Source organism: Pituophis catenifer, unplaced genomic scaffold (genome assembly GCF_029215685.1).
Source record: "Pituophis catenifer annectens isolate HBS135680 unplaced genomic scaffold, rPitCat1.0.hap2 SCAF_2, whole genome shotgun sequence".
Classification (NCBI taxonomy): Eukaryota; Metazoa; Chordata; class Lepidosauria; order Squamata; family Colubridae; genus Pituophis; species Pituophis catenifer.
In genome coordinates, this window is record NW_027256882.1 from 86434807 (window position 1) to 86449968 (window position 15162).

At 40.2% G+C, this 15162-nt stretch overlaps 1 protein-coding gene across 1 annotated transcript in view; it reads right to left on the bottom strand.

Moving 5' to 3' along the window:
• BSN (bassoon presynaptic cytomatrix protein) overlaps positions 1-15162 on the bottom strand; it is a 206594-nt gene that overhangs the window by 125292 nt on the left and 66140 nt on the right. Inside the window, exon 3 of the mRNA XM_070934374.1 lies at positions 10115-10966. Within this exon, the coding sequence (XP_070790475.1) occupies positions 10115-10966 (852 nt within the window). The remainder of the gene's footprint in view (positions 1-10114; positions 10967-15162) is intronic.

Consider the following 15162-nt stretch of genomic DNA (forward strand, 5'->3'; position numbering starts at 1 on the left):
AGACAGGTGGAGACAAATGCCAACTCCAGCCTAAACATATGGCTGACTATGCAACGAACCATAGCAATCATAACTGGAGAAATACAATAGAAAATTTGTATACCAAAGGTAATGCAGTTCTTTCTCAAGAAAAAATGCTTGGGCTGCACCAGCCCTGGCCAGACCTCTAAGATGGGGATACCATAAGCACTATAAGTTCTTCTTCATTATTTTTCTTTATATTTTAAGATTGCCATGCAGACCTCTGTCTAAGTTGACAAATAAATTAACAATATTTTTTAAAAGAAATTAGCCAAACCAATTTCATCCTCATGGAAGCTGAGTGGAATCACTACTTCTCCCTGTTTTCCCTTGTTCTCCCATCCTGGTCTAAAGCATTAGCTGCAGATTGCAGAGGTCATTGCTGGAAACAGAAAGACCCCCAAACTGGTTAAGTGCTGAAAATGCTCCTCTTCCCATCAGAATTAAGGCTTTGCTCTTCAGTTCTGACAGTAGCAAGTGCATTGTAGAGATTAGTTCATTGCTTTTTTACAGCCTAGCAATGCCCTTGGCTAAACTCTTTGATGTCACATTCATTTTCCATTCTCCTTCACCTCACTGGGTTAAGGCTAACTCCCTTTTCACTTCCGTTTACATTTTCTTTGCCAGTTTTGGATACAACTGTTACATGCAAGGTTGTCTCCCAATCATCTTCTGCTTCATGGAGTTATGTGTTGTAACAAGATGTGTCATTTTTATCATGTGTTAACACGGCTGAAAATGTAGCATGTACTGTATATTATGTTCAGCCAAGCAAAGCACAACATGGCTTGGAACAAACCTTGCTCTCCATTGGAGCATGGAGCATTATCATTCACTATTTGATGTTGGGCTCATTTTTCTGAACAGCTCTGATCCTGAGTGGGTCCAGATCCTAGTGGGTAGAACCTGCTTAGGTTCTACAACTGCAAAGCTAGAATATTAAAGAAGAGGCAGGGTGTAGCAGGATTGTCGCTCCTGAAAATGAGAGCTCTTGCAAAAGGTGTGGGATTCTTCTGATCCAACTTAATTTAATGGAGATTTTCTTTCATCAGCACTGGGTGAATTGGCATTTCTCTGCTCAGAACCAGCATACGGTTAAGATATTCCCCAGTTCCTGCTTGAAGAGCAGGTGGCAGCTGTGGCCAGGAGTGCCTTTGCACAAGTCACACAACTGAATCAGGAAGCCCTGCTAGGTGTTGCTCACATCTTAATTATCTCATGGTTGGATTACTCCAATGTACTCTATAAAGATCTGCGCCTGAGAAGTATCCAGAATTTGCGAATTGCTCCAGAATACACTGGTGCAGTGATTTATGAGCACACCTTAGTATGCCCATGTAACACTACAGCTTTGTGAAGTGCGCTGGCTCCCAACAGGTTTCCAGGTGCAATTCTAACTGCTGTTTATTGCCTACAGGAACTAGATATCTGTAGGACTACCTTTGTCTAATGCAGGAGTCCTCAAACTTGGCAGCTTTAAGACTTGTGGACTTCAACTCCCAGAATTCTGGGAGTTGAAGTCCACAAGTCTTAAAGCTGCCAAATTTGAAGACCTTTGGTCTAATGCTATCTGCCGTCCTGCATGCCTAACAGACTGAAATGATGTAATTGTAGTTGGCCTTGACCGACCTGGTCTCTAGAAAGGTATTGAAAACTTGATGAATCTTGCATGCTGGGTCTAAGTTGATTGGAGGTACTGCCTAGAATGGTGTAAAATATTTTGTGGGTTTCCAAGATTAATTGCAGTTGTTATTATTGTAAATTTTTTTGTTTATTGCTGTATTTTTTGTTTATTGCTCTGTATTTTCTGTTTGACTTTCTTTCTTTTTAACTCTTTTTGTTTGTTTGTTTACTTTTTATTCATGCTTTTGAAATTTAATAATATATTTTTTAAAAAATCTGAATTATTCTGGAGGACCTCTGGTGAATGAAACGACACCCAGTTTGATTGCTTTGATTGCTGTTCTCTCTATTGTTTTTTAATTTAATATTTTTTCAGTCCCACTGTGGAAACTTTATTTAAAATGCTTGTGATGTCCTTAATTGTTGTAAGATCTTGAATTGCAGCAAGTATAAAAGCAGAAGAGAAATAGGTAAAATGGAGAGAGAGAGAGACAGAAACAGAGAGGGAGGGAGGGAGAGAGGGAGATATTCCCTTGTCTCTTAAACATGGAGACTCGGTTAACTAATCACGGGCTCCATGAGAAACATACTCAAGGACAATATGTGAAGACCCTTCCCCTCATCTGTCACTTGCCATTTGCTTTTGTGGTCAAATAGGCTCAGGGGGGCAAAGGGATAATGAGATTCTCCGAAAACATGCAGAATGTAAAGCTGCTCTTCAGAACATGTGGCTGTGCTAAAAGTGGAACTCAGGAAAAACTCACTTGTTACAAAACACTTTGAATAAGGATACTGCTAACTTAGAGAAGGTGGGGAGGGAATCAATATTATAAAAATATCACAGAAATTGATTTTGGAAGGATAAAAACATTCAGTTCAGTCTCAGTTGTAAGGCAGGACACTTTATGCCTAATACGCCCTTGCATGGTATGTTTAACCCACTCCATCAACAAACCTTTGATACTAGAAATTCTGAATTAATGCTAATTTATTGTTTCCTGGCAGGATTTATTTCCAGCCAGGAAGCCTTACTGGGATGAAAGCCAGATACAGAAAAAGTAGTTTCTAGAGGGAACGTTTAACAACTCTTTCCTTCTCATCAAGTGATACTTTAAAAGACCATGGTATCCTCAAAAATAAATAACTCACTGGCCACATACTCTCAATACTGTCATGTCCAGTTTGCTTCCTTAGTGATAAGTCTGGCTTTTTTGTCAGCCTGGCATTTTTGAGTCACTTAAGAGCAATGACTGAAATATAAATGGCAGTGAATCAGCATTTTTTAAAACTGCAGAAGAAAAAAAAGCACATTAAAAAACCAAACACTTAAAAAAAAAAAGATATTCAATTAAAACTCGCCCATTTAGGGTTACCAGATATCTGAATAGGCAGAAGAGGATATGGATAATTCAAAAGGAAGGCCAATTGGGTCATACTGTTTATCTTTCTTGGCCTCTGCAACAAAAATTACAGTGAAAAACTGCAAAAAATGTACTTAGATTTACATATCCAGATTTACATATGAAATTACTTTTTCTGGTAAACAGTCTTTCATTTGCAATATTTTTCCAGCTTTTTTTATTTTCACTAACGTATGTTAGCAATAGCATAGAACTGATGAAAATGTGCTTTCCAAATTTCACCATACAAAGGTATGACAAAGCATGTGATCTATAGACTACAGTGATCATAGATTCAAAGATGCTGGATTGGAGCCAATTGCTGGAATCAGGAAATAAATAATGTGAAACTAGACTGTTGGGTATGTCATGGAAGAGGGAAAGAAAGGAAGCAATTAAAAAAGTTGAATGAAAGTCTGAATTGTGTTGAGAAAAAATTCACCCCTCCCCCAAGATTACCCCCCCCCCATGAGACACAAAAAGCTAGAAAATTATGATTTGGTCTTCACAATTATATTTTCTAATCACTGAAGGTCTCAATGACTGCATAAATATTTTGAAAAAAGTCAATTACAGAATTCTTTTTCTAACAGAAAACACACCCACACCCACATACACACACAGAGGCTATATATGTGCGGGGGAATGGAGATGTATATAAACACACATACACGCATACAGTATGTATACATCTTAAACTCCCTTCTCCCGCTATCTCTCTCTGTGTTCACGAATCAAGGAACTTTGATAATCCTCAAACAATGCAAGAACTTCACTAAACACACACATACCAGTGGTGGGTTGCTCCCAGTTCGGCCCGGTTCGGCCGAGCCGGTAGCGGTGACGCTATTACATCACTGAACCGGTTCTCTTTCTTCGGGAGCTGGGCCCTCCCGCCTGTCCCCGCATTATTCCGACCTTATATTTCTTCTTTTTTTGCCCAGCTGAGAGGTGCAGCAGAGCGGATTGCCGCACCTCAACTGGGCAGATTCGCAATGCGCTTGCGCAAAGCGTGCGACTGAAGAGGCGATCGTGCGCGAAGCACACGCACAAAGAGAACCGATAGTAAAGCCAGTTAGAACCCACCCCTGACACACACACACACACACACACACACGTGTGTGTGTGTGTGTGTGTGTGTTATGTGTGTGTGAGAGAGGTTCAAGTTTAAGCATTGTTGCAAAGACCTGCCAGCTAAAGACATCAAGATCAGAGGTCTTGATCCAGGGGAGGGTTTCAAAACCCGTTGCTACCAGTTTGCTCATGGGCACGCACACGCTTGCATGTGCAGAAGTGTCTGGGTGGGTAGGCAGAGCCTCCCTCTGCCGCCACTACCAGTTCACCCGATCTAGGGCGAACCAGTAGCAACTCACCACTGTATACATCCCTTCATGCTTTTCCAGTTATTCCACGACTAAATGTATATTAAAGCACACATGGTGCTCATTCATCCTTTATGCAATGATTTTATGTTGTTTTTTTAATTCCAAATCAACAGGGAAAGGATGAAGTCTTTAAGACCACTTTGGCCTAAGCATAATCTTGCCTAAATATGCAGTTGAGCCTTTTCTGCACAATTATGTTTTACTAAGAAAGAACATCTCACACATCTGCTAAAGCATCAACTTTAATTTTTACATAAGCAAGCTTCTTGATCTGAATTATTTTTGTTCATTTTATACCTCTCTCCAGAGCCCTCTTTTCAGGTAGCCATATCATAAGAATTAAAATCCATGTATCTGATGATAATGATCTAGCATTTAAAAAATCCACAAGAATTACAGGGCATAACAATACTAACCCCCATTAAAACCCACAAAAACAAGAAAGGATGGGTCAAACTCTTCATTCGTGAGGAAAGAGTCCTGTAGAAAGCCCACAGAAAGTGCTTAAAAAGAAATTCATGTTGCATTTTTTTCACCACAATCCTTAGTTAGACCAGACTTCATATCTTTGCACTCAAGCAAACTAAGACCCGCACAAATACCGCAATTCTTTAAGTGAGAAAGAAATGTCCATGTATGTGGGCTCTGCTATTTTTAAAATGGAAGAAAAGGCAGTACCTCTTTTTTTCACACACAGAACAATCATACAAATTTATCTGATCAATGATTGGAACAATAAATGAGCTAAGCAGCAAAAATTGCATTACAATAATACAGCATAATGAAAACAATTTAAATCTGTATGTACAATTTTAGTGACTTAGCATGTAAATAACTGACTCTGAACATAAAATTTATTCTTCATTATCACAGACCTCGTTTTGCAGTAATTTGTTTACATGCTTTAGTAGTTGTAGCACAAACTTTTAATTATATGATATATTATGTTAGGCTTATTGTCTGTCAAGGTAAACAAGATAAAAGTTGTCCTGCCATATGTTCCAACAAGGGAGAGTTTAGAGATTGAGGGCTGCTTTGATAATATGAGGAGTACATATTGGGTAGTTTCTATCAAATTTGAATCACAGGGAAAAATTCTTTTGAAGAAAGGAATTTTGGCTATCCACCACCAAGAGAGAACTGGTATAAAACATCATGCCTGCCTCTAAAAGAGGCTGAACAGTGGATGTAAGTAAAATACCTATTTGGTTCACATCTATGATATTCTAAATGTTCCTTGATATGATCTGAAGTTAAATTTTGTTATTATGTTGTTCAATATCATTTGGTCTTAATAATTTAAAAGGCATGTTCATGTTCTAAGGGCAATGACTAGTCAAGAAAGAGACCAAGAGATGCATGTTTTTGAGTATTAGCAGATACCAGAAGCACTGAAATTGGTCTATCAACTGAACCTCTGCAAACCACCTTACAATGAGCTAACAAGGCTTTGGAAACGGTTATTTATCTCTCACTTAACTCCCAAATTGCCCCATCCAAGACTGATTACTTGTTTTTTACTACAACAAACAAACATGACTTGTCTCCGGAATCAAAATTAATGCTGCATAGTTAGGACTCAGCTAAAAGAAACTGTCATGCGAGCTAAACTTGTTTCGCTGTACTCTATCAATTGTACATATTCATAAATTATATTTTATGGAGAAATACTAATTCAATTGTCTGAATTAAATCTGAAACAAAAATGTTTCAGAATTAAGAACCATCATTCTTTTTAGTGAAAAAAAACTTAGTTTTATATATAAAAAGACTGCACAGGCAATCTATACCCGAAATTAATAAATGAAAAAAAAAGAAAAACACAGGGTGACAAAGCTATTTTCTCTACTATATTTGGATGGTAAGCAATTAAAGAAGCGAGCAAAACACTGATCTTTTAAAAACAAAATTAGCAAGCAAGTTAAAAAAGCTGCAACAGGGCTAAGATTATTTTGCTTTCCTTTTGTATTGATGAAATTGTTAAGAGTAGGTGTCAATGTTAGTAGAACAACTCACTCAATACAATCAGCTATGTAAATGTGGCAACTCTCCTTTACTGTATGTACAATTGACGTGGACCATGCAGAAAAAAGTTAAGTCTTTTGCCAGAGTCATCCAGCAATGATGTAACATAGCTAAGAATGTGAGGTATGGATAAAGAAATTGTAACTATAAAAATCAGCACCTGAATTTTCCTCTCCTCCACAGTCCCAAAGGTGCTTTTTCAGGAGGCCACTGGACTTTCTTGTTTTTTCTTTTGAAGACATTTCACTTTTCATCCAAGAAGCTTCTTCAGCTCTGACAGGATAATGGGGAATGGAAGGATCCAGCCAGAGCTGAAGAAAATTCTTGGATGAGAAGTGAAACATCTTCAAAAGAAAAAACAAGAAAGTCCAGTTGCCTCCTAAAAAAAGCACCTTTGGGATCTCTCCTCCACAGCTTATAATAGGAACAAAATGGGGGAGTGCCATAATTGTCCTGAATTTAATGGAAATAAAGGAAATAAGATAAGAATTTTTCAGCAGTGCTAATGATTGAACTCTTGCAGAAATTGCATTATTTTGCTGCTGTCAATGGTAATTTTGGCTGATCCAAGAAACTGGCCAACTGTGTGCTCTTCTATTGTGTCTCAGACTAAATCTTAAACCCAAATGTGTGTTTTAGTAGTAATTATGAGCCAAGGGAATCTCTGGCTCTGTTTGACATGATCTTTAATTCAAAGATTATCAATGCAGATTTGTTCCGTAAGTAACAGCATAGCATCTTCTGTTGGTTTTTTTTTAAAGTACAGTAAATGGAAAATAGCCTTGCCCTAAGATTTATGATACTTTTAACATTGTGAGGTACTCTAGTTTGTTAGCCACAATGAAAGCAATTCTTCCAGTCTTCTAGGCTGGGGAAGGAACTATAGAAATTAGGGATATCTTGTTTTTCTATGGATATAGGCATATAAAATATACTCTTATCTTGCAGTTTCAGGTTCATATCCAGCCTACACCATTGACATTCAGCACTGATTATGCTGTGTGGAATGCGACAGTTCTTTAACATTAGCAAAATTTGCCCAGTAGCAATTTAAAGTTGTGTGAGGCATTACATGTCTGTAAAATGCATCTACATGCATTGCCCATGAAATGTCAAAATAGCATTATTTCCCTTTTGAGAAATACAAGGTAGAATTTGAGCTAATGGAAATGATACAACTTGGAACCCGGCCAGCTAATCATGGATTGGATTTTATGTCCCATTGAAATAACAGATGCTCCAGCAGCACGCAGCACCTACTGCACGGCCTTCCTGCTGCTTCAGTGCTAATTTAGAGCCCATCCATTGCCCAGTCCCCTATACTAGCTCATTGTGAGTTACAAAATAGTATTAATAAAAACAGGCACATTTGTAGAGCCATTTCTGATATGATCCTCTGACATAAAAGGAAATGATGACCTACAAATCAAAAAAGATTCAGTCTGACATGCATCTGAGCCCTACCTCCTCATTTTAATGCTCAGGTTACAATACATTCAGCTGTACTTGTAGAGAATCTATACATTCAGTATAGTGGTGAGTTTCAATTTTTTTTACTACAGGTTCTGTGGGTGTAGCTTGGTGGGAATGGCATGGCTTGGTGGGCATGGCTCGGGCATGGCAGGGGAAGGATACTGTAAAATCTCCATTCCCTCCCCACTCCAGGGGAAGGATACTGTAAAAATCTCCATTCCCTCCCCACTCCAGAAGAAGGTTACTGCAAAATCCCCATTTCCTCCCGATCAGCTGGGACTCAGGAGGCAGAGAATAGATGGGGACAGGGCCAGTCAGAGGTGGTATTTACCGGTTCTCCAAACTACTCTAAATTTCTGCTACTGGTTCTCCAGAACTGGTCAGAACCAGCTGAAACCCACCGCTGATTCAGCATTAGCTGGGCCCGTTTGGTTCAATGTCACCTTTGTTTCCAAACTAATTTTAAAGTTCCATAGTTGTAAGGATCTTATTCTTTTCCAAGCCTGACCCATTTAACCAAAAATATCTGGGTTAAGGCTTTCAGCTGGTATTCATTTGCCACCCCTCTCATTTTTTTCCTCCTAACCAGGGCTTCAGGAGCAAGGCTAAAAAGAAGGAAAATATCCAGTTAATATTTTTGCCTATAAATAAAAATGTAAGGACCGTTTAAATAAGCATTTTGGCAGTCAGTCTGAAGAGGCCTAGGCCTTTTGAGATGGGTTATCAGTTTATAATCTCCAGGGCACCAACTAGCACTAAAATGTCTTCTTATAATAGTATTTAGTTTATTAAAAATAAAGAACAGCAAAGAAAAATACCTGTGGGTATTAGGTTTAAAGGAAACGATTAAGAGCAAGTGTAAACAAAAGAACAACGACTAAACTCATCCAGGATGGAGATTGACTCTCAGGGAATCAGGCAAAGGCTTTAAGCATATTTGAAATGAAATGAAATAATAGTTTCACTCAAGTACTTACTACACCTAGACATCTGTGTGGCTTCAAATCCTTCTGGCATCCTGGAGGATTATATCCCACAACCCTAACATGGATTTAAAATTGTTCCCTTCTCTCCTAATGAGCTGCTTCTTCAGAAGATTTTTTTTTTAAAAATCATCCAGCAAAGTTTTGGATGCCAGCTATTTAACCTCAAGGGAGTGATGAGTCGTGTTTGCTTTGGGATTTAACCAACTGTCCCTCCTGAGTTTCATTACTGGAGGATGAGTTCAACTGAAAGGCCATTATTTGTCTATTTTGATCTAATGGAGTCCAATGAACCCTCTAGCAAAGTTAATTATCAAATCATAATTGCAGAATAATACCACTCATTTTTGTTTCTTTTTGAAATACTTCTTTTTATAGTTTTTTTCTTTCTTTATAACTTCCTGGGTTGTTTATTTATCCTTTCTTTCTTTTTTGTATTAAACTAATAACTGCAAAACAAAAGAGTAGCATTCATTTCAATTGTGGAATAGGCAATTACTTTTCTTTCTCAAATTTTGAAACAGAAAAGTATATGTTTTGAGCATCATGTAAAACTAATGCCTAGGATAATGTACATTCACAAAGAGGATTAAAAAAAGTATTACAGATGAGTACAACATTATGTTTGCTACACTAACTTTCTCCCCCAATATAACAATGCGTCAGATTCCAGCAATACTAAATTAGTTTTTCATGTGAATTGTTTCACTTATAGATTAAATGAAAACAGTCATACTACCTTCCTGGCCATTTTGCCATTCATCCCATGTTGGATTCCCTATTGAAAACGTGACATCATCAATACACAAGTCATGGCCGCGTTTAAAGCTGACAGACAAATCACTGCCACATTTCAAGGCCAAAATTTACATCTCTTTCAATCTGAAGATGTCAATGTGGTGATTTTTAATTTCCCCTTGCCATTGTATTCTGGCCCTCACCACTAAAGAAAACCTTCACAGGTTAGTCCTACTAAGCTCCATTTCAACAGTAGCAAAATGAAAATCCACACAAATGACTTCCATTATGCCTTTATTTTCCTACTGGCATAATGGCAACTTGCCCCTTAAAATCAGCTCATACAATCCTGATCCTTTATTGTATTTTTCCCCTAGAGTCTAGACCATTGGAAATATACTGTAATGTTTAAGAACTAGCACAAGGAGACATTGAAGTGCATTAAAACATGCCCAACGTTTCTTACCTCTACCAGATGAGGTGTTGGGTTGAATCCACACATGTTGCAGACCTGCTGCTTACAGGATGTGCAGGTATTATAATTGGAGGGCTCTCCAGAGCCCACGTTTATCTCCGCTTTGCAGAGGGGGCACAAAACCCTTACTTTCGGCACTTCCTTTGGCTTGGTTACTTGTTCTGCTTTCGCTTGCTTTGCAGCTGGGACAGTTCCAGGCTTACTCTGCATTCCAGGTCCAGTGCTTGGGGCCTTAGGGCCAGCTTCTTTGCTGGCATCACTGAAGACAATTTTTGGAGGCACTTTGCCAGGAGACTGTTGACTTGGTGGAGTGGCCTCTGGCTGGACAGACATGAGTGTGCTTGCCTGGGTCAGGAGGGAAGCTCCAAATCCAAAAAGCTTCCCGGTGAGGCCCTCTTGGGTTTGTTCTTGAGCCCCCCCAGCACTGGGGGGAGGGACCGGAGTCTTAGCTGGGGAGTCTCCTACAATCTTTCTCTGATCAATGGATGAAGGCTTTGCTTGTTGATGCTGAGGGGAAGACTTCATCACTTCCTGAGGAGCAGCAGGTTTTGGCTGGACTTGGCTGGGTGGTTCTCTCTGGGGTGAGACTGGGGGATGTTTGGGGGATGGGGGTTGCATGGTTGCAGCACTTGGCCTGGGCCCTGGCTGCATAGTTCCGGGTTGTTTCTCTGGTCCTGTTGCCACTTGGGGCTGTGGTTGTGGTTGTGGCTGTTTGGCAGGGGAATGGGAAGGAGAAAGGGATGGCGAATGTAATTGCTGCTGACTTTTGGAGCGGGGTGCTGTGGTCATGTCCATTCCCAAAGCTCTCTGCATCTGGCAATTTAAACATAGCCATTCTTTAACCTAGAAGACAATAATAAAACAGAGTAACTCATCAGCAGCAAAAGCAAGATTGTCATTAAACTGCAGAAAGAACTTCTTTTGTTGGGGGTGTTACTTGGAACCCAAACAGCAGATTCTGATGTGCCCGATATGCCTACACACATATGGTACATTGTCTTTTACTCATTAAACTAAATAAAGCATATCTGTACCTCTTCATGGGTCTTATAGGTATTTTGTTGCAAGTAATTTGTCCTTTTTGGGAGCTGTTATCTGAAGGCTTCTATTGTTTCCTCTAATGGATCCAGCGTGTGTATTTCTATGAGCTGGTTCTTATTTCTGATGGTTTCCATCTGACCATCTCAGGAATATAGCCTGTCACTCTAACCCTTTTCCAAAGTGCTGTGACATCAGCCATAAAGTAGCTTCAATGGAGGCTTCACTTCAGCAGATAGTTATAAGGGCAGCAACTACAAGAATGAATTGGGTCTATCTATTATGGCCCATTGGGCTTACTCATCTTACCTGGAAAGATACTTTGACAAAGGCAGAACTATACCAGCAGCAATGTACAAAAATCACATTTGGGCCCAGTACTACCACTTTCTGCCGTGTCCTAAAACTATGAAAGATTGTAAGCCCAGCAATCTTTCTGAGGCAAACAGGTATGGTATTTTTTCAGTTGACCGTGCACTCAGTATAGAAAGCAAGGCACATCTTCACTCAATAAACCCCCAGATACAAAAAGAAAACTGTGGCATGTTTTGGCTAAGCAGTAATAAATGAATTATCTTCCCCCATGAGGAATATACCAATGACTTAGCAATATCTGAATCAAGTTAATTAAAGAGGCTGCTTAGGAGCCACAAATCTGTTGATACTTGGAATCCCCAAGATAAAACGTGGCTATATGAGTGTTAATATGCAACATAGTTAAATAATCACAATTATTTATAAACTGGCGGATTTCTTTTCCCTGAGCAAGCCCTTGTAGTCTTTAAAATCTGTATGATAATAAGATCTGCAAAATGGCAAAAGAATAACTGAGAACATTATAGTTAACAGAGATAGTTGGGAAAGTGGCAAATGTTTGGCTCCAGGTTTAAAACATACCAATTCTAAACCCATCCTTATCCTTGCATCCTTCTATTTTCTCTGATCTAATCCTGTTAGTTTCTCAGCCCATTCAGGCCTTCTTTCTATCACAACTGGAGTATGCTCACCACATAGTTAAGCTCCACTTCACTTTTAGAAGCTAAAGAGGGCACACAAAATGACTCAGTTACACACATACGTCATATAGATCTATATATACAATCACACTCAAACTGCATTCAAATGTTGCCTTCACTATTAAGAAATATGCATGTTTGAAAGCAGATCTAATCCATACTATTAAATTATATCTGTTTGATACTTTGCAATCTTCAATAGGACAAAATGGTGCATCATAGAACAATATTGTTTGAATCAATGTACCTCAAATGGGCTAATTTACAGAATGCACCCAAAATATGAGATCCATGAGTCCTATGGGATTGAAATTTACCATAATTGTGGCCAGTTCAGAACCACCATGCCATCCAACTACACTTCCTAGAAACCTGAAGGTTGCATGGCACAAGGGAAAATGGGAGGGGCATATCCTCATCCTCTTTGACCCCTGTGCCCAATCAGTTGGTGAGAAGGCTCAATAGGCGAGCAGCCATTGGCTACTTTGGAACCAAAGCTGAAATTCAAAATCTCTTAATTGCGTTGGCCCATAAAGGAAGAATGAGGGAACGATTCAAATGCCTGGTGGCAAAGTAGAGCTGGTTGGGAGGTGCTGAGTGTGCCGTCTTCCTTCCTGGAGGAAGGGGGACCTTGAGAACATGGAATTGGAGGAGGGGAGTTTCCTTCAGTGTTCATGGATTCCTTTGTTCACCCTTCACAGAATAAAATGATCAGTTCTACAGGTCAGCCGAGTGGGAGCAGGAAAAATTAGAGGGGGGGGCTTCAGTGGGGCTCTCATGAGGGTGCCTGCTTATATTATATGTGGAAAGAGAAAGTATGAGGGAGAATGTGATCAGCTAAGGCTGGCTGGGTGTCGCTGGAGAGGGGTGAGCCAGGACACACCAGAATGTCCTTGATACAGAGATACAACTTCCCTTGTGATCCATTGATCCCTTTGTTCCCCCTCACTTCAGCAAAGTAGCGGGCAGTTCCATGGATCAGCCAAACAGGACAAGGAAGAAGCTTCACTGGGGAAGGAAGACCCTCCCCTGAGGGTCGTGAAGGAAGGAGAAATGGTGCCAGCCTATATTATATGGAGAAAGAATGACCTAACGTGTTGTCTGACCGGGAGGATTTTTCATCAGGTTCGCCTGATCCGCCAGTTGCGTCCCTTTCTAGATCGGGACTCTCTACACACAGTCACTCATGCCCTCGTCACCTCTCGTCTGGACTATTGTAACGCTCTCTACATGGGGCTCCCCTTGAGGTGCACTCGGAGGCTCCAACTGGCGCAGAGTGCGGCCGCGCGGGTGGTTATGGGAGCAACATGGAGCTCCCATGTAACACCTCTCCTGCGCGAGCTGCACTGGCTCCCGGTGGTCTTCCGAGTGCGCTTCAAGGTTTTGGTTACTACCTTTAAAGCGCTCCATGGCTTAGGACCTGGTTATCTACGGGACCGCCTGCTACCACCAATAGCCTCCCACCGGCCAGTACGCTCCCATAGAGAGAGGCTCCTCCGGGTGCCGTCGGCCAAACAATGTCGGCTGGCGGCCCCCAGGGGGAGAGCCTTCTCTGTGGGGGCACCAACGATCTGGAACGAGCTCCCCCCGGAGATACGGAGGATCCCGGATCTTCGCACCTTCCGTCGTGCGCTTAAAACGTTTTTATTTCATCAAGCTGGCCTGGCCTAAATCATCTCCTCTTTTAAATTTAAATTTTAAACATAAATTTTTAATCTGTTTAATTATGGGGGTATTTTAAAATTCAGCCTAAATTATTTAATTTGTTTTAATTTATTTTAGATTTTGTATTTCCTGTGTTTTATCTTCTGGCTGTTCACCGCCCTGAGTCCTTCGGGAGAAGGGTGGTATAGAAATTTAATTAAATAAATAAATAAATAAATAAATAGTTATCTATAAGGCCAATCAGAATCCACATAAATGCTTGTGAGATCATAACTTTAAAATGCAATGCAAGAAAGTGACACACAACCTCTTCACCAGATTCTCCCACTACCCACTGTTTCCTTTTTCTTTTCTTTTTTTTAGCAGTGATGGTCCCACGGGCAAGAAGTTCTCTGGAGACTCCACACTCTTGACACTCTACCCCCTCCAGTTTTCTTCCCCCAGTTCTGATTTTCAAATACACTTTCCTGTTTGTTCTCTTGCTGTTTGTGCTCTCTAGTGAGCCACTAGAGGCACAGTGGTTAGAGTGCAGTACTGCAGGCTACTTCTGCTGCCTGTCGGCTGCCTGCAATTTGGTAGTTCAAATCTCACCAGGCTCAAAGTTGACTCAGCCTTCCATGCTTTGGAGGTCGGTAAAATGTGGACCCAAATTGTTGGGGACAATATGCTGATTCTGTAAACCGCTTAGAAAGGGCTGTAAAGCACTGTGAAGTGATATATAAATCTAAGTGCTATTGCTATTGCTCCATTTGAGAAGAGGTGGCACTGGCATGGAGTATGCTATGGAACAAAGCTGTAGTTATGGCTGGCTTCTCATTTTTCTACAAGGTCTGCCTCTCAGAGACATGTGTGATTTTTGAGTTTGAAATAGACACTTCTGGACTCTGGACCTAGTGAGCTTAGCGGCATCTACTTTCTTGTATTGCATTTTAATGTTATGATATGTAGACACAAGCATGGCTTTCCATTCTGCTCGGCTTTATATATAGCTAGAGAATCCGTGACCGGTTAGGTCACCCCCCCCATATAATATACGTTTCTATGATTTGTCCATGGGTGTTACAGGAAACAGGTGCAAGAAGCATTTTATTAAAAGTCTTAACCAGCCTGTTGTGATGCAAGTTATTTAGCCTATTTCTTTAGATACAGAAATCCTTTATTTTTGTTGTTTTTTAAAAAAAATTATTGGAAGCTACAAAATCATATAAACAAAATGATTCAACAAGGAGGTCAGAGTCTAATTCCATAGTTACTCATCAAGTTAAGATACCAGGTGACAGAGTTCAGAAAGATCACTGCTGAGAATTACAGCCAGTCAGA